Genomic DNA, 23111 nt, shown 5'->3' on the forward strand with positions numbered 1-23111 from the left:
GGGCTTGCAGACCTCTGGAATCAATCACCTGGGAAGCTGGTTTAAATGCAGATTTCTGTTTGGCCCCTCTTTCTTTCTTAATCAATTTATTGGTTTTTAGGATCTAAGTGATTATTTTGCATACTGACCACCACCAGTGACAATAATTTAGTCCGACATCGAACCACGTATTTGTATTATTTAGAATTTTAAACTGTCCCATAAACATAGTTTACAGTTATTGTATTTTGAGGTATGTAGCAGATAAGGAAAAGAACTACAAAAACCTATCAGTCCTTTTAAATTTCTATTTTTGGAGCGGTCTTTTGTGGTCAGGGTACTGCTTCTGGGGTGACCATTTTTGCACCATGGGTGGTGGCCGTGTACCAGTGAGATATACATGGGGGATTGTGCCCTCACAACTCTATTTCTAACAATTCTCCAGGCTGGTGGACACCTCTAATCATAATGTCATTATTTCATGTTTATTATGTACCCAAAATGTGTTCAAGTTATGCTGATAATAAAACATGCCAAAACCTTCCCTGTAAGTCTCTTTATAAGTCTCTTATAAAGATCTACTGCAAGGTAATTTGCAGATTTTTTAAATTCATTTTTTCCTTTTTTTTTTGTTTTTGTTTTTTCTACTCTTACTCACTCAGTGTCAGAAAGGTCTTGCCTTTAGAGAAAAAAGTATCTCTTCCCATCAAAGTAGCACAGGATTTTTTTTAAATGGTGATGAAAGGTAGCAACCTCACTGTCAGTGAACCATAGGGTCTAGTCTAATACCAGATATTCTACTCAGGGGAAAGACTGTAGAGCATACTTAGGAAAAGCTGTTACATGAAAGGCGGTGTCCTTTGGCAGCCACATTTTACAGATCACTGGAAAGCCTAGGTTTCTGGCATTCAAGTCAGAAAAGTCCTTGAGAGAACAGAAGAACATTTAATGATATTTCTATAATATCATCAGATGATGCTATTACCCCACAGGTCCTATTATCCCAGCTCCTTACAACACAGCACTGCAGCTTTCAGTTCCAGTGTAATTGAAAAAGGAAGTAGAAGGATCTTTAAAACCAACAGAATTTCTCCAGCCAGACTATAAGAGAGGATGCTGTTACATGAATGCCTTGTAGTGATAGCAAACCTCAGCATACTCTTTCCGGGGAGCTGACTCTTCTCTCAGGCTAAGTGATAGCATAGGTATTATTGGAGAATGGTTTTACTTGCTGTTATTTAATCAGGCAAAGTTTGTTCTGAGCTTTGAGAGAGGTATCCACCATCCACTTCCATGTTAAACCTTAATGAAGGCAGCAACATTGATAATTGTCAGGACTGACTATGTGGGTGATTAGAGAATTAGCCAATTTACACCTGGCCATCAGCAAAACTGTGAAGCAGATTAATTGAAATCCCTTATTACTTTGAAAGCAGAGAGGTGTGTTTGATACATGAAAAGGGATTTACGGTACATAAAAAGAGTTGAGATAAATGGAGTGCTGGTAAAATAAAGAAGTTTCTCTATGCAAAATTTAAGTGACATTTCTCAAGGAGACTGGCTAAAACAAGAATTTCCATTAGTCTCCCAACTCCAGGTCAGAATTTACATGACAACATTTTAGTGATATATACATGCTTATCTTCGAAAAGGTAGATCTAACTGACTCAGCAAACCTCTTCTTTATGCCTCAGTTTACAATATCTTGGTGCAATATGTGTTCTGGTGGTACTACCGAACCAGGGAAAATGGGACAGCTAGCATGAACTATTCCCCGAGGTGGAAAGAGTCTGGAATTGAGAATAAGGAGAACTGACATGGAGTACCTCCTCTTCTACAACCAAATTGTGCAGTTGTAGTTCATAGTACTTCACACATTTATGAATTAAGGGGATGGACAAGAAAGATCTTGAAACCTTCTTGGGTTTCTGACATACTTCTGTCAACACAATGAAGTGAAGTGTAAGCATTTCTAAATTTGATAAGATAATCATAAATATATTGGTTATGTATTAAGGTATAACAAATTACCCAAAACTAGTGGTTAAAAATAGCAATAAACATTTATTATGTTACACAGTTAAAACAAAAATTCAGAAGTGGCTTACTAGAGTGGTTCTGGCTCAGAGTCTTTCATGAGCTTGCAGCCAGTATGTCAGCACAACTGTAGTCATATAAAGGCCTGATCTGCTTTCAAGGTGCTTTCCTCACATATTTACAAGGTAGTGCTGATGGTGAACAGAAGGCCTTTAGTTCCTTGCCATGTGGAACACTCCATAGCACTGCTTGAGTATCTTCCCAAAATGTCAGCTGACTTCCTCAGGGGCAAATGACTCAAGAAGGAGCAAGTCAAAATGTTCAGTGTCTTTTATGACATAGCCTGGTTATACATGTCAAACCAAATTCAGTATGAGAGGGGACTATGCGAGGACATGAATACCAGAAGGTAACAATCATTGAGGGCCATTTTGAAGGCTAGCGATTACAATACATGAAGTCAGTAACAAAAGGAAATGATCTTTGTTATATAAACTACTCAGAAACAGTCATATTTAACCTTTTTTTAAAAAGTTATTAATGACAACATGACTTGACTATATTTACCTGAATTTTTATGATGCCCCAATGTATTGAATCAAATTAAAGATGATCATTTGTTAATAAACTACTATATTAACTTTAAAAAAATCTAACTTGGTACTGACATACTTGAGGATATCTCTGAATAAAAAGAATAAAAGCTAGTTCCTTTTCTTTCACCACACATTCACACAATTTGCTGGCAGCTGCATAGTAAATAACTCAGGGAGACAACTGGTAGAGAGAAATTAACCCCAGCCAAATGTTCAAGCTGGAAAATTCACAATCATCCCGTAATATCTTCCTTTTAAAGGATCTAAGCACAACAACTAACACATATAGCTACTGCTAGCTACTGCACAACTAACACATATATTTTCCATGACAGTTCTAATTTTTTAACTTTTCTCTCACTGTCCAGATGAGGATCAAAAAACATAAATCTTATTGTCGATAGGCCTACATTCAAATTGCTACACTACCTTTAATTAAGCAACAAGTTCTCTCCAGGACCTTCATGTTCTTCATCTAATGTGAATGCGCACACCCATCATTTGGCCCAAGGTTAGGTGTTGAAAATGTGATCACTGAATGCATATTTCTCCTATCCTCCAGCTACCTTCAGTGATCTCTCTTCCTCCTCTAAATCTTATGCTGGTCTAATTTGGGGCACTAAATAGTCTTGGAGCTTTGCACATATCATTTAACCCCAATAGATCAATTTCCTCATTTGTTAAATAGCAATGTGATTTTTGCCCTAAACACCTCTCAACCTTACTTTGAGAATTGTATTAAAATAATAAGTGTCAATGGCTTTTTTGAACTGTACAGTCCTGGTTGAGAAACTTTCCAATTTTTTCCCTAAACTGCCAATAGATACAGAAGTCTTTGCTTCTGATTATTAAAACAATGCATACATTATATACAACTTAAAAAATCTTTAATAATGTTTACCAAGTAATTAAAAGTATCTGTACCTGAGAGGTAAAATAATAACCTATTAATATTCCTTTTTAAAAAGATTTTATTTATTTATTTTTAGAGAGAGGAAAAAGGGAGAAAGAGAGAGAGAGAGAAATATTAATGTGTGGTTGCCTCTCCGAAGCCCCCAGCTGGGGACCAGGCCTGCAACCCAGACATATGCCCAGACTGGGAATTGAACCAATGACCCTTTGGTTTGCAGGTCGGTACTCAATCCAAGGACCCACACCAGCCAGGACAATCCATTAATATTCTAGTCTTTTTACTGTAAACAAACTCAGTAAAAAGCAAACAAAATCTTTTTATTGTGAAAAATCTCAATTTCATTGGAAGCATCAAGATAGATTTGAGAGATTGGAACTCTCAAATACTCATTCCCTAGGTTCAAAAATTATCTGTTCCATCCAAACTCTGTACTTCACCCCTATTATTTGGAAGCCAATACGGGTATATAATTTTATCCGTAAATATGTCGGTATGTATTCACAAACGATATGGATCTTAAAAAACATATTAACAATACTACTATCATATAAATATAGTAACTTCTTAATATCATCAAATATCCAGTCAGCCTTCAAATTTTCTAGATAAGTCTCATAGTTTTATATGTTATTGTATCCACATGTTTAACCTGACTACTTTTGGGTTAAGGCTTTGGTCCCCCATTCATTCTCCTGGACCTGAGCTCTCCAGCTCGGTCTTCTCCCTCGAGGTCCTTCTGAAAAGTGACTAGTCAACCCCACCAGAGCTCGAGAGCATCGTTAAATTTCTGGAAACTATGCCCTGCGGAACCTAAGTCGCGCCCACCTTGTGAGCTCCAGAGGGAACTCTTTTTTAGTTGCACTAAGGGCAGTCTTCGCTGACGCTATTGGCAAGAGGCGCCGGAAGCGCTTGTGAGTCTGCATCCCTGGCAAAGATTTGTCTCGAGAGGTGCTCCGAAAACCAGGTGCTTGGTTTTTGTCGGGACAGAAGCCCAGAGTTTACCGGACCGCCGGTATGGAGGGTAATGCGGGAGGCCGCACTGCTAGCGCGCTATTCGCGGGGTTCCGGGCCTTGGGGCTTTTCAGCAACGAGGTTCCACACGTGGTGCGGTTCAGTGCCCTGAAGCGCCGATTCTACGTGACAACCTGCGTGGGCAAGAGCTTCCACACGTATGACGTGAGTGACTTCTTCCTTGACCTGCTTCCCAGGAACCACCCTTCCGAGCCCCCAGTTCTACCCTGGGGCTATCCCGCTTCCCCCGCCTACACACAGCCTACTTAGGGCTACTCTTTCTGCCCTACTCTTAATCTCATTTCGCTGTCGCAGCACCGCCTCGTGCTGATTTAGACCTCGCATCCCTCTTGGGGCGAGTTTTGGAAGCAGTGTGGTTAAGGGGAAAGTGCTAGAGAACATTTAAGTTCTGTAGCAATATATTTGTTCAGTATAAATATTTAATGAAATTCCCTTGCAGATGTAAATACGACTGAAACAACTCCCTAGGCCGCGCACAGTATAAGAAAGTATTGCAAGGCATTTTATTGTGCAATTGGTCACACAAGCTGGGTTAGAAATTCCTACCGACGTATATTGAGAGTGGAGAGGGTGAGATTAGTTATGATTTAGGGGACTGTCCATATTTGATAGTAAACTAATTTTCCCTGAGCGTCTATTTTCTACCAGTGTTGTGAGTCCCGCACAGTGCCACTCTCAGCCTTGCAGCAATTTCTTCGCACGGTACATAGCATTTTGTAGCACCTTTATGTAAACTAGGAAACTAAATCTCAGAAAAATTAATTTTCCCAAGGCCTTCAGCTTGTTAGTGATGGACTTTTCTCCTATTCTATCAGTCATTGAAATAGTTTTTGTTGCTGTTTACTTGTTCCCTTTTGTCTTATTCAAGTGAATGTATGTTTGGTGAAAGGAGGGACCTTTTAATGAGGAAAATGATAATAGCAAGTGTAAATAAAACATCTGTTCTGGAAATCATGCTGTAAAGTTATATTCCTTGAAAAATTGTGCAAATCAAATGGGTTATTAGCGAGAAGAAACTTACTGTTGGTCCTGTTTGAGGTAGTGGAATAGAAGAGTGAGGACCATGCCCAAGGTGGAGGTGGTGCTGGTAGTAGCTAACATTTATTGAGCAGTTACTGCATGACTGCAGTTATCTATTCTGTTTCATACAAAGTTTATTTATTGAATCCTCATAATAATCTCATAAACTGGGTATCTATAATCATCCTTATTTTATAGATGAGGACTTTGAGGCACCAGAAGGTTACACAGCTAGATCAGTAACAGTAGATCAGGGTCACCATGTTTGTCATGGAAATCAGGTGTCCCTTTCTGGTTGACCTGCCTTGCCGTCATTTGCTGAATGTTTCCATTGGGAGATGACTTAGCACATTTTTGGCCAGTGGAAACATCATGAAGGTGAAGCGTGAACTGCAGCAACTGTAGCTGATGGTTTGCTAGAACTTCTTGTCAAGTACCCTTGCAAAGAACCCTGAAAAACAAAAATCACATTTGTTTATATATTATATATGGCTACTCTCCTGGTACATTAGCAGTTGAGTACTTGCAACAGCAGCAAAAATTAGGATCAATAAGTGTCTTTAGGAAGGACAATATAACAAGTTAATGTATGAGATTATATCTTGATCTTCAAGTGTCAGATTATTATAATTCTTTTTGTTAATGAAAAATTATTTATTTATTTTTTTGTTTTTAAACAGGTTCAGAAACTTAGCCTGGTTGCAGTGAGTAAGTATAGACTTTATTCTGAATTTCTACATGTTGTGTATCTTTTTAAATTTTGGTATAAATTTAAGACTAACAGAACATACAAGGAATCTAGTGTGTATTTCAGATAAATTCACATGGCAGAAAAGAAAAAAAGTCAGGATCATGTGAGACATTCACTTATGTCTCTTTAGTCTTTAATGTGGAATAGTTTGTCAGACTTCTATTGTGTTTCACAACATTGACATTTTTGAAGGCTTTATAGGCTGTCCTTTTCTAGAATGTCTGTCAATTTGATTTTTCAAAATATTTCCTCATGATTATATTCAGGTTATGCTCGATGGCAAGAATAACAAAGAAATGATGCTGAATTCTCAATATATCATATCAGGAGACACATGATGTTGGTTAGCCATTTTCCCAGCAGTGATAACTTTGATTATTTCATTAAGGCGATGTTTTTCAGGAGCCTCCATTTTAAAGTTTTGCCCTTTGTAATGAATATGTATCTTATGATAAATGTCCTAGTACTCTTCAAAGTGTCATCCACTGCTTTTATCATTCAGTGATGATTCTTGTCTGAATCAGTAATTAGCATTATGATTACCAAATAGTGATTTTCTGATTTCATCATTATTTTTACTGTATTTTTTCTTTCTCCTGCATTTAGATCTTCCAATGGAAGGAATATTTATTTGTTTGAAAACTGTTTAATATAATAATGGGCTTGTCACAGCTGAGAGATTCTAGTTTTACCATTAAATATGATCTTGGTGAGAGAAGCAGGATAACTGTAAGGAATCTAGTGGGTATATCTGATAAACTGATATTTTTAAAGGATTATAGAAGGCAGAGTAACCTAAGTTGAACACAGAAGTGAATAATAAACCTATAAAACAGTATTTTGGGAATGAAATCCCAAAGTGTAATGTGCATGATGAGAAATACTTAATCCTCTTGGCCCCAAAACAGGAAACAAACAAACCAAAAAAAAGGGAGTGTGACCATGATAGTGAGAGAGGACTCAAGAAATCATCATAAATAATTAAATAAATACAATAAAATAATAAAAAGAAATCATCATACGAGAAATGGTGAGAGGTGATAGGCATGTTTACCTTGGAGAAGACTGAGTGGAAGCCATGTTGTCCATTTTAAGGGCCGGCATGTAGCATGTCATATGGAGTACTTTTGAGGATACTCCATAGTATAGAGTTAGACAGGGTTCTAAGTTTTAATTTACTTTTCAAATTCTCCTGGAGTTATTAGTGAACTTGATGTTTCTGAAAGCATTCACATGCAGGCTGGATAACCATCATTTTATGTATTGAGGATTTTTTTCCAAATAACCTCAAAAAGCTTCTTTTTACTTCTTTCAAATCATGTCTACAAATATGAGACAATTATTCTCTTAGAAAAGTTAGGGTGATCTCATAGTTTCAGTCTCATAGTTATTAGATGTCTAAAATAACATTAAAGTCAAAATTTTATACTCTATTCTCAGCTTTTATTTACATACGAGGTCTGTCCAGAAGGTATCCAGCCATTAAATATGAAAAATAGAGACATTTATTGAAGAAACAAGAAACATTATGCATAGGACAGGGATGCCTCAGTCCCCTTCAAAGTGGGCACCTTGGGACCTCACACAGTTCTCCTAGTTGCCATCAACTGCTCTGTCATACAGGCCTGAATCTCATGGATGGTCTGAAATCTCTTCCCTTCCAAAGGTGAAAAGGCGATTTTTAGTTTTGGGAAAAGCCAGAAGTCACAGGGTGTGAAATCTGGACTGGAAGGGATCTGAGTCACCTGGGTGATTTGATGTCTCATCAAAAAACTCTGCATGAGACGTGACGGATGAGCAGGTAAATTGTTATTGTGAAGCTGCCAATCACCAGTTGCCCACAGCTGCAGACTTCTGAATCAAGTAAATAGTTTCTGCAGAGGAATATTCAAGCTTAATGGGAAATTTTGTTTTTTAAGTTTTTGTATATTTATTTCTAGAGAGGGGGGAAGAGAGGGAGAGAAACACCAATGTGTGATTGCTTGTCGCATGCCCCCCCACCAGGGGCTTGGCCCGTAACCCAAGCATGTGCCCCAATTGGGAATTGAACCAGTGACCCTTTGGTTCACAGGCCTGTGCTCAATCCACTAAGCCACACCAGCCAGGGCTTAATGCAAAAGTTGGTGGAGATTCATTGCTCTACTTGCTCAGTCATTTTGAATGCAGTGGCCACACAGCACACATGCTCACTCCAAGATGTCTACCACCCCCACTGACTAGTACCGTGAAGTCCTCATAGTTCACACATGTGCATTTCAGTCCACTCCTTGGCTGCCAGGTTACATCAATGTTGGACAAACCATTCTTGTTATATTAACAGTGGCTGGACTATTACTGGACAGACTTTGTATACATATTCTTAAATTATAACCATGAAAAATGTTATATGTATACTTGAGGTTTCTGTTTCAAGATCTTAACAATTCTTTATTATTTTATATATTTTTTTCCTAGGTAACTCTCTCCCACAGGATATCTGTTGTATGGCAGCTGATGGGAGGCTGGTTTTTGCTGCTTATGGGAATGTTTTCTCTGCATTTGCCCGTAATAAAGAGGTTTGTATCACTGTGTCTTTTGTATTGGTAGTTGATTTGCCTGGTAAGGGAGGGATCTTTAATGTTGTCATTTTTCATCTGGCACGTTCTGGGACTTTATTTGCATTTGCACCACTGTTTCATAGGAATTGGCTTTTTATTATGGACAACTTAGTTTGTGACTTTTTTTTAAGAACCAAATTGTTGTTCCCTTTGTAAAGAAAGCTACATTCTCTTCTTTTCTCCACTGCTGAGGAAGATTTTTTTTGGGGAGGGGGTCTTAATCTACCAGTTGGTGTCTAAATTTGTGCTGGGACAACTAACTTGAGAGATGTCCTGGCTTTAGCAGTGCAGCATGAAAGGGAGTGGCAGTAGGGATGCCTAGGTAGCCAAGTGATAGGATCGTTGTACTTGTCAAGGGTGAATGGACTGATGTTTGTTCCAAAAGTCCTCCAACATCATTACCTGTGGTAGGATGGCAGCTTACCTATTGAGTTCTTTAATGGGAGATGTTTGTATTTTTAGGGAGTTAGAAAAATGTATGTCTTTTGCACACCATTGCAGTTTGTAGTTTTCCCTGGGAGAGGTACATATATTAGGTATGAGAAGGCATCAAAAACTATCAACTGTAGGAACTTGTTACCATCACTAGGGCCAAAGGGAGAAGAGGAAATAGCATTTCTGGTGCCTGGTAAGAACCGAAACCATGGAGAAGGGGCTATAGTTATTGAGGAACACAGCACTTCTTCCCTGAAACAAAGTTATTGTTAGAAGTACCCCTGTATCTCTCTCCCTCCGTTATCTCATCTGGAAGCCAGCTTTTGATGGAGTGTGTAAAGGTCAGCCTTCTAGCACATACCAGTTTTCTAGGATGCATGGAGTTGTGCTACTTGGGTGAGGGGCCCAGAAGTGTGTGTGCCTCTCAGATGAGCGGCTGAGCCTCTGGGGTCTCACTTCTGTGCTTCCTTATTATTGAAATGGCTGGAGGAGCAGGGGAAAATGTTTGATTCTTTGCTGTTTGTTAATCTAAAATCGCATAATTAAAAGTTGTACTACATTTCTTAACATGAGCACCTTCAAGATTAGCTCTTTTTTGTTAATATGAATGATATTACATGAATGAGTAATATGAAATTATTTTGAACTTTGACATTATAGGTAGTACATACCTTTAAGGGTCATAAGGCAGAAATCCATCTTTTGCAACCCTTTGGAGATCACATTATCTCTGTTGATACTGACAGCATTCTTATTATTTGGCACATATATTCAGAAGGTAAGAATTAACCAATTTATTCCTTTATCTCGGCATATTATGTTTATAGTTAAAATTAAACAGTCTATACCAGAGGTTTCACATAAGCAGTTAAAAAAGTTAAAAGTCTTTAACATGTATAGGAAAAAGGTTCTAGGTACAAAATGGATAAACAGTTTTACTCACCTAGTTGAGCTATTTATAACTTGTTTAATGGGCTTATCTCAATTTACCCATTTTCAATTGAAGTTCTTCAAGTTTAGTGACATGCTGTATTCTCTGGGGAGTGAATTTTGGTATATGTTTGTACCTGTTAATTCTAGGTTTGTATTTTCAGCTTTTAGTGAAGGAGATTATAATAATAAACTTGAAGATCCTGTCATCTGAAGGAAAATGTACCTGCTTATTCTAAGGATGAGTCCATGTCCTTTAGCAGCAATAATTCTTACGAGGTGGCATGGAGCTAGGTTTATGGGAGTGTTTTAGTCTGAAAGATTAGGAATTTATACCAGAATATCCCCAGCTTTCCTTAGTAAAAGACTAGAGGTCTATTGTGAATTAAAGCTTTTAAGTTTTTTAATCTGCTTACATTTTTATCTTGTATTACCTTTTGGTTCACTCCTCATTTGATTCAGTAAGGTTGCTTTTAGTAGAAAATCTAGAGATTGTGCTCCTGGGAGTTATTCAATGTTATTCAAACTAGTCAGTCTGTTTTTTTACTTTGTCTTTGCTCAAGTAGAGGGAACAGAATTCCAAGAGTGGTCCCTTTGCAGATGGATATTAAAAGGCCTTTTATAAAGGTTGAGAATCCGATAGAGTCTAGTTGGCTCTCTAACGATGCTGATGCCCAGCTGTTCTTGGTACATCAGTGCATTGAAGTATTATCTGCAGGGAGCTGTTTGTGATGATTTTAAGTAAAATGTAAATTACAAGTAAAGGGGGGGGGTGTTTAAAACTAGTATTTAAAGTAAATGTATAATTTTTACCTGTACCCATACTCCTTAAACTGGGTATGTATACCCCTGGCATGCACAGCAGTGTGCCAGATGGTATGCGAGCCTAAAGACTAAGTGAGGAATGCCTTCTGGGTACTCAAATTTATTGGAAAATTTAGTGAAAAATTGTTTTCATTATGGATGGGCTATGTGTGAAGTAGCAAAATTCACATGTAGGAATTTTAAACAAATGTAAGATTTCACATATGTTAGAGGTTCTTCTGTGGAAATGTGTGAGAAGTATGTTCTTAGTTTCACCCAAGTTTGCCCTTACTTTTTACATGTTCGAGTGGCTCATCAAGCCCTCTAGGTATCTGGCCCTTCACTCCCTGGAAGAGCTCAGAGCAAGCACTTCACATGGAACATTCACTCTGCCTCTTGATTATAAAAATGTTAAGGCTGCTTCCTATGTCACGTTTTTAAGTTCTTATTTCTATAAACCTTAATTTCTCATGTAATGTTTATAGATTAGTATATAAGTCTTTGATTTATATTAGTATGTAAATCTTTGATGTGGTAGACTTAAGTGCTAAATATATGGATATATGAAGAATATTTTTTAACTAGTTTATAAAAATAATTAAATGTTATTTATAACTTTTGTAGAAGAATACCTTCAGTTGACTTTCGATAAATCAGTATTTAAAATTTCTGCAATTTTGCATCCAAGTACATACTTGAATAAAATACTTCTTGGCAGTGAACAAGGAAGCCTGCAGTTATGGAATGTGAAATCCAAGTAAGCACTTTATTTAGAACATGATATGGGTGGCACCTACCTTATCTATTACTCCCTAACGTGTACTTAAGTCTCTCAATTCTCCCTGCCTTTATATGTTTACTTGGAGAGCTTTCAGTAAATGCATGTGTTTTTAGAATTGTTACTCATGGCATCACATATGTGAAAGCTGGCATGCAGTCATGGCATATGGTGGGCAGCTTCATATATGCCCATTGAAAAGTATATACTAATGGCCCTAGTCACTTTAAAACAAAAACAAAAAACATGTAGCTGTAGAGAGGTCTTTTGCAAAGTAACATAAGTTCAGAAACTAATTAACTATAAGATAGTTATAGGGCAGCTTCTAGTTTTTGATAAACAAAAAGTAAGAGAAGGCAAAGCAAACTAGTATTAATTTAGTGGAAGCGTTTAAGAATGATATTCAGGATAGAAGTACTTTTATCATCAATCACAAACATGACAGATATCTACTAGAATGTCATTGATATGGCTGGAGAGCTAGATAAATGATTTTGAATACCTCACCTGTTACTTGAACATTTATGCAGAGGAAAAAAGTGTCAGCTCAGGCATCTTTGTATAGTATCAAAAAGGCAAACAAAAATATATGACCATCCAAATTGTCCTTTCCAAAGCCCTTCTAAATTCAAAAGAGAAAATAATGTTATCAAAGATTTGATATTTGTCCTAGTTTTTAGTTTTAAATCAGTGCTTCCATTCAATTTTATAAATATTGACTGTGGTAGGCCCAGGGATGACTGAGACACTGTCTCGGAGGCTTTTTATGTGATGTTTACATACCTTATTGTACGGAAAGTGTCCATTACATAATCATTCAGCGAACTAACCTGAGTCCACTTACAGAATGTAATACATGATTTAGCCCTTGGTTATCATTATAACAATTTCAGATGTTTCTGTTTGCTCTGTGGACTTATTTATTCATGGCTTGATTCTGAAATTTAGAGCAGCATCAGTATTTTTCGTCTAACACTTACATAACACAGGACTGATGTAGTTATCCCTTTTGTGATATGTTTCTAGAAACACGTTGTAGTGAAAAATGAGATCTGCCTATATTCTAAGGCTGTTTTATACTGTAGTCTATAATACAAAACAGGTTTTGGTCATGGATTTTTTTCTCTTTAGTTTCTTAGAGTTACTAGCACCTTGAGCTTGAGATCTAGAATTGGTCTCACTGTGCTCTTTCACTTGGTGGCTGTGTGACATTAGCTTAATTATTTCACATCTTTAGGTTTGTTAGTTTCTTTATCTAGAAGGTGGTATTGGTCTACCTCACTGGGTTATTTTTTTCCCTTCTTACTGACTTTATTGGGGTGACACTGGTTAACAAAATTATACAGGTTTCAGCTGCACAATTCTACAACACATCATCTGTACACTCTATTATGCAAGTCAGGTTTCTGTCAATCACCATTTATTCCCTTTACCCTCCTCTCCTCCCTTCACCCTTCTCTCCTCCCAGCAATCACTGTGATTGTTTTGAGTATTAAATTAGTTAATATGTGTATTTAGACTATTATGGGGCAGAGAAAGAACTTAAGTATCACTTGTTATTATTTAACTTTTTAATGTGTGGTTGATTCTGTTCTCTTCCAAAATATAGCTTTCACCTGTTTTTCTCCTTGTAGTAAACTTCTATATACATTTCCAGGATGGAAAGTTGGAGTAACAGCTCTTCAGCAGGTTAGTATTTTTTTTAAGATGAAGAATGGAGTTGTTAGTAGTTTTGTTTTTTTTTTCAGTTTCAAGGATCAATTATATTTTTTAGACCAAAAGATGAAAATAATATATACTAGTTTATCTTTATAAATATTATGTCAAAAATATTGTTTTAGAAATGTAATTGAAAACAAATCATAAAACCTTTGCCTATAAACTCTGTGGAAACTGTATTGCCTGAAATTAGGCTCTTAGCTAGTGCTTGCTGTGGAACCCTGTTTTCCAATCTTTTGTAAGTCCCATGCCTTGTACAGAGTGGAGATGAGTTGTTCAGTGAAACAAGGGAGATTGTAGGTGAGACAGACATTTGTCAGGATGTTGAGATTTGTAGCTTGAAATACTTGGGGCCCAAATTCTAATATTTCATTAATATTTCTGGGCTCTTCCAGAAATAACTGCTATTATTTTTTATGAGTACAGAGCATGTCTGAATGAATACAAGTGTATCTGCAGAGAATCTTAAATGTATATTGGACACAATATGCAGCCATTGTACCCTTGTCTTTGTAAATATCCATTGTTTATACCTAGTTTATATGCATTTCTTCATTCTTTCTTATTACTGTCAGCCTTGTTCTGTTTTTGCCTATCCAGAGACCCCAAAAGTATCAGATAATTAGATCCCTTGAGGGCAGTGGATTTACTTGTTTTGGTATCTACAGCCTCTGCACAGGGTCTTATGCACAGTAGTGATATGATGGCAAATTAATAAAATGTTTAACCTGATCCCATTTATAATGGTATTGGACATTGATCCTCTGTGATAAAATAGAGGAACTTATTATAGAGCCTGTATGTAAGATCATTGTATCAAATGAAAATTAGAATCATTAGGTTGTTGTAGCTGGAACATACTGATTGTAAACTTCTTTGCCTTTTCATGTATTTTATAGGTTTTTCCTGTTTTCCTTTAGTAAACACTTCCTTTGTAGTTGGCCTTTATAGTTGCTGCGCACATGGCAAGCCTTTATGTTTTCAAAGAATTGTCTCCTTTTTCTGTTTCCATTCAATCAGTGATCTAGTGGTTTCACACATGAGCTTCCTTTTCTGTTATGACTGTTTTCTTCCCAGGTTGGATATGGTTTGAGGGAGGGGAGGAGATGGTGACTACCAGATTTGAAGGTAGGAAGTAACCTGGGAAAAATATTCTTAAATACTTTTGTGTTAGATAACAATTTCTTTTGGTAATGCTTAAGTAATGATTCATACATTCAGGATTTTAAAGCTATTTGAAAATATTTTAAAAGTTGAATAATTTAATTTTCAGGCACCAGCTGTGGATGTTGTTGCTATTGGTCTTATGTCGGGTCAGGTTGTCATTCACAACATTAAGTTTGATGAGACATTAATGAAGTTTCGTCAAGACTGGGGACCTATTACTTCTATTTCATTTCGCACAGGTAACTCAATTATTGATAAGACTTAAGAACACTTAAAGTGCATTACTTTGAAACTCAGAAATTTTTTTTTTTTTAAGATTTTATTTATTTCTTTAGAGGGGAAGGGAAGGGGAGAGGGAGAGAAACATCAGTGTATGGTTGCCTTTCATGCGTCCCCTGCTGGGAACTGGCCTGCAGGGAACTGGTCTGCAACCCAGGCATGTGCCCTGACTGGGAATCGAACCGCGATCGTGTGGTTCACAGGCCCGCACTCAATCCGCTGAGCTACACCAGCCAGGGCAAGAAATTTTCTTAATAGATGTTTTCTGGTAATTTAATAGAACTGAATGAAATACTGGAGTATAAAGATTCCAAGCAAGGAATATTGATGGATTCTTGGTCTTATAGTCTTTTCTAACTGCACATTTATGGATTAAGAGGGTAGAAAGAATTGATTAGTTGTTTTATGGTACATGTTTTTATTAATGTGTTTTATTTCAACAACAGATGGTCATCCAGTAATGGCAGCTGGAAGCCCATGTGGCCATATTGGACTCTGGGATCTTGAAGACAAAAAATTTATTAATCAAATGAGAAATGCACATTCTACAGCAATTGCCGGACTGACATTTATCCACAGGGAGCCACTTCTTGTCACAAATGGTGCTGACAATGCTCTCAGGGTATAATGATTGTTGTTGTTGTCATCTTTCTGGCTCCTTCGTCCCACTCTTCAGGACATTACAAGTCTGCTTTAATGTATCAGCCTGGAACCTAAAAGATGGAAGGAATGTGGAATAAGTACTGGTATAAATGGAAAAAAAAAAGCATAGCAGGTTACATCAATAGTTTATCTCTCCCCCAACCCTCACTCCAGGGTCAGCAGCCTGGCCAGCACTACGCAGTCCCAGTTGATTTATGTCAAAGATGATTGGACTATTTGCAGATTACTTAATACATTGTGGAAGAACCTTCTGCTTTTATTTCTTGGCAGATATGGATATTTGATGGTCCCACAGGTGAAGGCCGGCTTCTGAGATTCAGAATGGGACATAGTGCTCCTCTCACCAAAATTAGATATTATGGACAAAATGGACAACAAATTCTTAGTGCAAGTGAGTTTCTGCTTCATGCTATTAGTTTATTCCAGCAAGAGCTGAGAACAGGGTACTTAATATTTATTCAGTTTGTTATTTGCACATTTTTTAATTCAAATGTCACTTTGACTTGGAAATCTGAGTAAAAGGAGGTGAAGAAAAATGAGGTGATTTATTTTTCTGAGAAAAATGAGGTGAAAAATAAGGGAAACATTGTAGATGATAATTAATTTGGAGTGTCATTCTCTTTACTAATTCTGAGAGACAGAACAGTCAGATTCTGAAAATGTAGTTCTTGCCTATTAATGTGCTGGGGATTATTAGTACTTCATTTTATTCTTTGTTCTTAATATATAATATTCTGTGCACAATTGAATACTGTAATGAAAAATAGAATTGCAGTCTGGCTCTCCTTTTAAAGTGGTCCAAACTGTAATTTCAATCTTTTCATAGAATCTAATTTTATAAGAACTATGATTCAGATGGTCCATTGTTTTGATGAAGCTTGATTTGGCATTTTCTATATATGTCAACAGGTCAAGATGGGACTCTTCAGTCGTTTTCTACGGTACATGAAAAATTTAACAAGAGCTTAGGACATGGTAGGTCATTTGCAAGGGAGAAAAAACCCTTTTGGTCACAAAAGAGACATTTTGAGATTCTGTGAGATGACCAGAAGAAGTTTTATTGATGTATTTCCTCTTTTAGATGGAAAAAAACAAAAACAAAATCCTTGTATAGAAGAGTAGTAGTGCGATTCCTAAGATCAGTATTGCTGCAGAAGTGGTTGAGGGGCTGTTTAGGATTATTGAAAAAGAGTTAGACATCTTTAGTGGTAAAAATATACTGCTGCTACCCAAAAGGCAGTGCCGGTCCAACGTGAGCCATCTGTACTTGTAGAATTTTAAAGGTGGAAAGGAGCCTAGAGAAAGGATCAAAGGGTTCCATCTTTTTGTAAATAGGGCATATTTTGTTTTCTTCCCATGGTTTGCAGCATTTGAAAGATTTTGTTTACTAAACAAAAATGGTTTTCAGTTTTCCTCATAATTTTTTTAAGCTACTATCCTGATTTTTCATGCATGTATATACTTCCAGGTGAATTTGAGGATCTTTTTAAAATCAGTATTCAAAATAGTTTCTTTTGGAATTAAATTGAAGAAATTTGATACTTGAGAGACTCTTTACATCTAGCAATATGATATATCCTCATTCAAGTTGTCTTTTCATTCTCTCAGTGAAGTTTATTTTAGTTTTCTGCCTGTTCTTCCTATATATTTAAGACTATTCAGTGGTAAATATATGTTATAATGATATTAAGTATTGCTTCATTGTGGGGGACTCACTTTTTTATTGGTTCTGTATCTGGCCCAATGAAACTATTACTTTTAATAATTATTTGGCTTTTTCTCTTGATCGACATGACAGTATGACCATAATATCTAGAAAAAAAGAAAAAAGATATTTTCACCTTTTTTCAGTTATTTACATCTCAGTTTATTTTCTTGTGGCATAATGACTTGGGCTAAACTTCACAAGTGATTCAATGATGGTGGTAGTAACATCTTTATTTTGCTTCTCACATAAATTGTAAAATCTTGAACTTCATGTGACAGTGAGTAACTTGTATGTACATTTTCACTAAGAACAATTCATAGCTATGTTCCTTTGTCCCCTGACCCCAGGATTAATAAATAAAAAGAGAGTCAAACGTAAAGGACTTCAGAATACCATGTCAGTGAGACTTCCACCCATCGCAAAGTTTGCAGCTGGTGAGTAATTTTCTACTGTGTTTTGAGAAGTTATTTGTTTCCATTTCCTACTATATATTTCTTTGTTTCTTCCATTTTAATAGGTGTTTTTGCAAATATAAATAAGCATGTAGAATAAGTGTGTGCTGGTATTGTATGAAGACTAAAAATGAGTTATTTCTAATTTGAACTTGTTATTAATTCCAGCATTTGCTCTTCTTTGTAAGATCTATTAATAAACAGTATTTGATATTTCATTTTGTAGTCCTTTTTCTTCTATCATATGCCTGGTATAATAAAAGTCACTAATGTAAAAAGACAAGAACTGAGAACACAGAGTTCTGAATAATTTACTGTATTTTGCCATATATAATGTACAATTTTTGCCCACATTTTTGAGGGAAAAAGAAGGATGTGCATTATACATGGGTAATATTAAATCCATGTCTATATAAATGTTTTTGATTCTTATGCTTATGTGTTAAAAGTGTAACTCTAGAAAGCAATAAGGCTAACCGTGTGCAAAATAATACCCTGGAAATATGATGATCTGTTTTGTTTTTAAATATAAATAAATAATTGAATTAAAAAATTAAAATGAGAGATATTTTTCCTGAAAGTTTGGGCCAGAAACATGGGTGTGCATTACACACAGGAGTGCATTATACATGGCAGAATACGGTAATAGAGACCTGAATACACTGGGGTCTTACTCTGTACAATTTGAGCAGTGCTTCATTCAGAGTAGTCATTTGAAGAAAAGTGTATAGGTGATGGGATTGGTGAGTGAAAAATGTCATCAAAATAACTATATAGGCACCGTTTTTACTTCAAGGTTATTATAACAACCTGATGATTGATATCTTTTTTAACTTTAATTTTGACCACCCTTCTTTCTGTTTTTTATCTTAGAACCTGAGTGATCTTCCTAAAATGTCTGAGTTATGTCACTTGCCTTAAAAATCTTCAGTGGCCCCTTACTAGCTGTGGGGTAGAATCTTGTTTCCTTAACATGGCTTTTAAGATACTTTGCAACGTGGCCCCAGTTGCCTTGGTCTCCTCTCACCCCTGTCAAGAAAATGCTTTACTTACTTACTCTGCTTAATTTTGTTCCATTTACCCTTGGGCATGTGTGTGCCCTTCTACCCCATCCTCAGTTAATTTTTACTTGTTTTATTCTTATTTCAGGGAGCAATTTATTACTCTTCCCAAATCTCTTAGCAAACTCTCCTTAGTGCTATTATATTATAAGGCACCACTATACTTTATTGTAATTTCTTTTAATCAGAATCTCTTGTTAGATTGGAAACTCATCACTGTCAGGAATTACCTGTTTATAATTGTATCTCTAATGCCTAATAATAATAATATGGAATAGTCGATGCTTAATAAATAGTAAATGAATTAATGAGTGGGGGAATTAAAAGAAATTGATTTATTATTTTAATTATGTTTTAGAGGAAGCTCGTGAAAGTGACTGGGATAATATCATTGCTTGCCATCAAGGTAAGCTGTCTTGCTCAACCTGGAACTATCAGAAATCTACAATAGGCACTTACTTTCTCAAGCCAAAAGATCTGAAGAAAGACGACATAACTGCAACGGTCAGTGAGCTTGTTTATAAGGGCATTTTCCTCCATAAAACTGTCCTGTCGTGGTCTTGTCATACTCATCTTTATTGATAATAGCAGTTGAAAGAACATAGTTTAATATTTTGAAATTAGTTTCTAATAGTGTTAAGTTTTCCAGCTTTTACAGAATTACTTTAGGTTTAAGTTAAGCTTTGCTTAATCAGAGGTAGTATGTTGGTTATTTACATTTTCTAAATACAGGATTATTCAGAATACTTTGAAAATGATGTCAGCACTTACTAATATATTTTATCAGATGAATTATGTTGAGTGTATGGTAATCGATTCAATGAATGTGAATCTGAAGGTTTCTTCTTCATATTTTCTTCCTTTCTTCCTTGATTTCTTTTCATTATAGCACCAGGATTTTTGCTAAACCTTTAATGAGTTATAGATGTAGAAATTATTTAAATTCTTTATTTCTTGTTTTCTTATGTTTGTCTATTGTGAGAAATGCCTGATAGAGAAGTTTGGATTGTCCCAGCCTTTTTAAATTCAGCTTTTAAATACCAGTATTTACTTGTAAGTTTCATTCTATTTCGAAATTTTATTTTTGTTTGCTTTTGTTAATAGGTAAGTTTTCTATTAGGTTCAGATTTTTTAAAAAGATATATTTTATTGATTATGCTATTAGACTTGTCCCATTTTTCTCCCCTTTATTCCCCTCTGCCCTGCACTGCCCCTTCTACCAGCATTCCTCGTCCCCCTGGTCCCTGCTTTAGTTCATGTCCATGGGTGATACATATAAGTTCTTTGGCCTCTCTATTTCCCATACATTCTCAACTTCCCCCTATCTGTTTTGTACCTACTATTTATGCTTCTTATTCCCTGTACCTTTTACCCCATCCTCCCCACTTCCTCTCCCTGCTGATAAACCTCCTGTGATCTCCATGTCTGTGATTCTGCGATTCTATTCCTGTTCTAGTTGTTTGGTTAGTTTGCTTTTGTTTTGTCTTTTTTTTTTGAACATTCAGTTGTTGATAGTTGTGAATTTGTTGTCATTTTATTGTTTATAGTTTTGATCACCTTCTTTATCTCAGATAAGTCCCTTTGACATTTTATATAATAAGGGCTTGGTGATGATGAACTCCTTTAAGCTTATCTGGGAAGTATTTTATCTGCCCTTCCATTCTAAATGATAGCTTTGCTGGATAGAGCAATCTTGGATGTGTAGCTCCTTGCCTTTCATGACTTCAAATACTTTTCAGCCCCTTCTTTGCCTGCAAAGTTTCTTTTGAGAAATCAGCTGAGAGTATTATGGGAACTCCTTTGTAGGTAACTGTCTCCTTTTCTCTTGCTGCTTCTAAGATTCTCTACTTATCTTTAATATTGGGTAGTGTAATTATGATGCGCCTTGGTGTGTGCTTCCTTGGGTCCAACTTCTTTGGGACTCTCTTGAGCTTCCTGGACTAACTGGAAGTCTGTTTCCTTTGTCAGGTTGGGGAATTTCTCCTCCATTATTTTTTCAAATAAGTTTTCAATTTCTTGCTTGTCCTCTTCTCCTTCTGGCACTTCTGTGATTCTGATGTTGGAACATTTAAAGTTGTCCTGGAGGTTCCTAAGCCTTTCCTCATATTTTTGAATTCTTGTTTCTTCATTCTATTCTGGTTGAATATTTATTCCCTGTTTGATTCGAGTCCCAGTTTCCTTCCCTTCACCGTTGGTTCCCTATATATATTTCTTTATTTCACATTGTATAGCCTTTACTTCTTCCTTTATTTTGCAACCATACTCAACGATTTCTGTGAGCATTCTGATTACCAGCATTTTGAACTCTGCATCTGATAGGTTGGCTATTGCTTCATTGCTTAGTTCTGTTTTCGGAGCTTTGATCTCTTCCTTTTGGGCCTTTTTTTTTTTTTTTTTTTTTTTGTCTCAGTGTGCCTGTTACATAGTAAGGGGAGGAGCCTTAGGTATTGCCAGGGCAAGATAACACATGTCGCTGTGGTATGGCACTTTATGTGGAAGAGGGGACAGTGGCCCTTGCTTGGCTCTCTTCTGGCTTTCAGTCACTTCCCCCGCTACCTGCAAACAAATTGAGCCCTTCTGGTGGCTGATTCCCAGGTATGTGGGCTTGTATATGTTCTAGGACCCTCTGGGTCCTTCCAACAGACTCTCCTGTGAGGCTGGGAGTTTATCCCACTGCCTATCCCATGAGTTTTTACAGCCAGAGGTTTTGAGGCTTTATTTCCTGGTCCTGGAACCTTGAGTTGTGCACTCTGTTTGGCTCCCCAGTTGCTCCTCCCAGTTTATCTGCACGCAAATGTGGGACCACTTGGTCTGCCAGCCACTGCCTTGCACATGTCCTGTCTGTCCCGGTTGCCCCTCCTACCCGTCCTACCAGGCTGAATGAATGTTTCTTCTTTAACTCCTTGGTTGTCAGACTTCCTTACAGTTCTATTTTTTGGCAGTTTGGGTTTTTTCTTTTTGTTTTTAAATTTGTTGTTGCCCTCCTTTTGGTTGTGCAAGGAGGCAAAGTATATCTACTCTCGCTTCTATCTTAACCAAAAGTCCCTCAGGTTTTAAGATATACAGAAGAACATCATTTTGGCTTGCAAAAGTATTGTCTCTGCTTTTTCTTAAACAGTTTTATTGAGATATAATTCACTCATTAAAAGTGTACAATTCAATGGTTTTAGTTTAGTCATAGGATTGTACAATTATTGCCAAGATTTTGTCAGTCTAATTTTAAAACATTCTTATCACCTCATAAAGAAACCCTGTACCTGTTAGCAGTCATCCCCATCCTCTCACTTTTCACCTCTCCCTAACCTAGACAGTTTACTTTTTATCTCCATACATCTGCCTATTCTGGGCATTTCATATAAATGGAATCATACAATATATGGTGTTTGTGATTGGCTTCTTTCACTTAACATAGTATTTTCAACGTTTATCCACGTTGTATTATAGCGTGTATCAATAATGTATGCCTTCTATTCCTGAATACTAATCCATTTTGTGTATAAACCACATTTTTGTTAGCCATTTGTCAGTTAGTTCATGGACATATGTGTTTATTCTACTTTTTGACTGTAAATACTGCTGTGAATATCAGTGCACATCCTTTATGTGAACATATGCTTTGTTTCTCTGCATTTATGTCTAGGAGTTGAATTGTTAGGTCATAATGTAGCTCAGTATATTTAACATTTTTGAGGCACTGTCAACCAGTTTTCCAAAGAGGCTGCATCATTTTACATTCCCACCAGCAATGTGTAAAGGTTCCAATTTCTATACATCCTAGCCAACACTTATGATGTCGTTTCTTTTGATTATTGCCATTCTATTGGGTATGGAGTGGTATCCCATTGTGGTTTTGATTTGCATTTGCCTCATGACTTAATTATAATAACTATCTCTTCATATCCTTATAGGCTGTTTTTATATCTTCTCTGAAGAAATGTTATTTAAATCCATTGTCCATTGTTTAATGGGGGATTATCTTTTTATTACTGAGTATAATAGTTCTTTATATAATCTGGATTCGAGTACCTTATCAGATATATGATTTGTAAATATTTTCTTCTATTTTATGGGCCATCATTTTGTTTTCTTGGTGTCATTTACTGCCCAAGAGTTTTAATTTTGATGAAGTTCATCTTTTTTCGGGTATTGCTTGTGGCTTTTGAAAAATCATTGCCCATTCCAAAGCTATG

The 23111-nt window shown here is 36.4% G+C and overlaps 1 protein-coding gene across 2 annotated transcripts in view; it reads left to right on the forward strand.

Moving 5' to 3' along the window:
- Positions 1 to 4414: 4414 nt before the first annotated feature.
- WDR36 (WD repeat domain 36) overlaps positions 4415 to 23111 on the forward strand; it is a 38677-nt gene continuing 19980 nt past the window's right edge. Inside the window, exons 1-13 of one of the 2 annotated variants that reach the window (XM_037167061.2) lie at positions 4640 to 4701; positions 6258 to 6285; positions 7995 to 8129; positions 8783 to 8883; positions 10021 to 10138; positions 11719 to 11851; positions 13507 to 13561; positions 14865 to 14997; positions 15484 to 15659; positions 15971 to 16091; positions 16610 to 16675; positions 17756 to 17842; positions 19280 to 19425. In XM_037167061.2, coding sequence (XP_037022956.2) covers positions 8812 to 8883; positions 10021 to 10138; positions 11719 to 11851; positions 13507 to 13561; positions 14865 to 14997; positions 15484 to 15659; positions 15971 to 16091; positions 16610 to 16675; positions 17756 to 17842; positions 19280 to 19425 — 1107 coding nt within the window. In that variant the 5' untranslated portion in view covers positions 4640 to 4701; positions 6258 to 6285; positions 7995 to 8129; positions 8783 to 8811. Of the gene's footprint in view, positions 4702 to 6257; positions 6286 to 7994; positions 8130 to 8782; positions 8884 to 10020; positions 10139 to 11718; positions 11852 to 13506; positions 13562 to 14864; positions 14998 to 15483; positions 15660 to 15970; positions 16092 to 16609; positions 16676 to 17755; positions 17843 to 19279; positions 19426 to 23111 lie in introns of both variants that reach the window. The other variant, XM_037167060.2, reaches the window with a different exon arrangement.

The sequence above is a fragment of the Artibeus jamaicensis genome, unplaced genomic scaffold (assembly GCF_021234435.1).
Source record: "Artibeus jamaicensis isolate MK-2021 breed Jamaican fruit bat unplaced genomic scaffold, CSHL_Jam_final contig_402, whole genome shotgun sequence".
In the NCBI taxonomy this organism is placed as follows: Eukaryota; Metazoa; Chordata; class Mammalia; order Chiroptera; family Phyllostomidae; genus Artibeus; species Artibeus jamaicensis.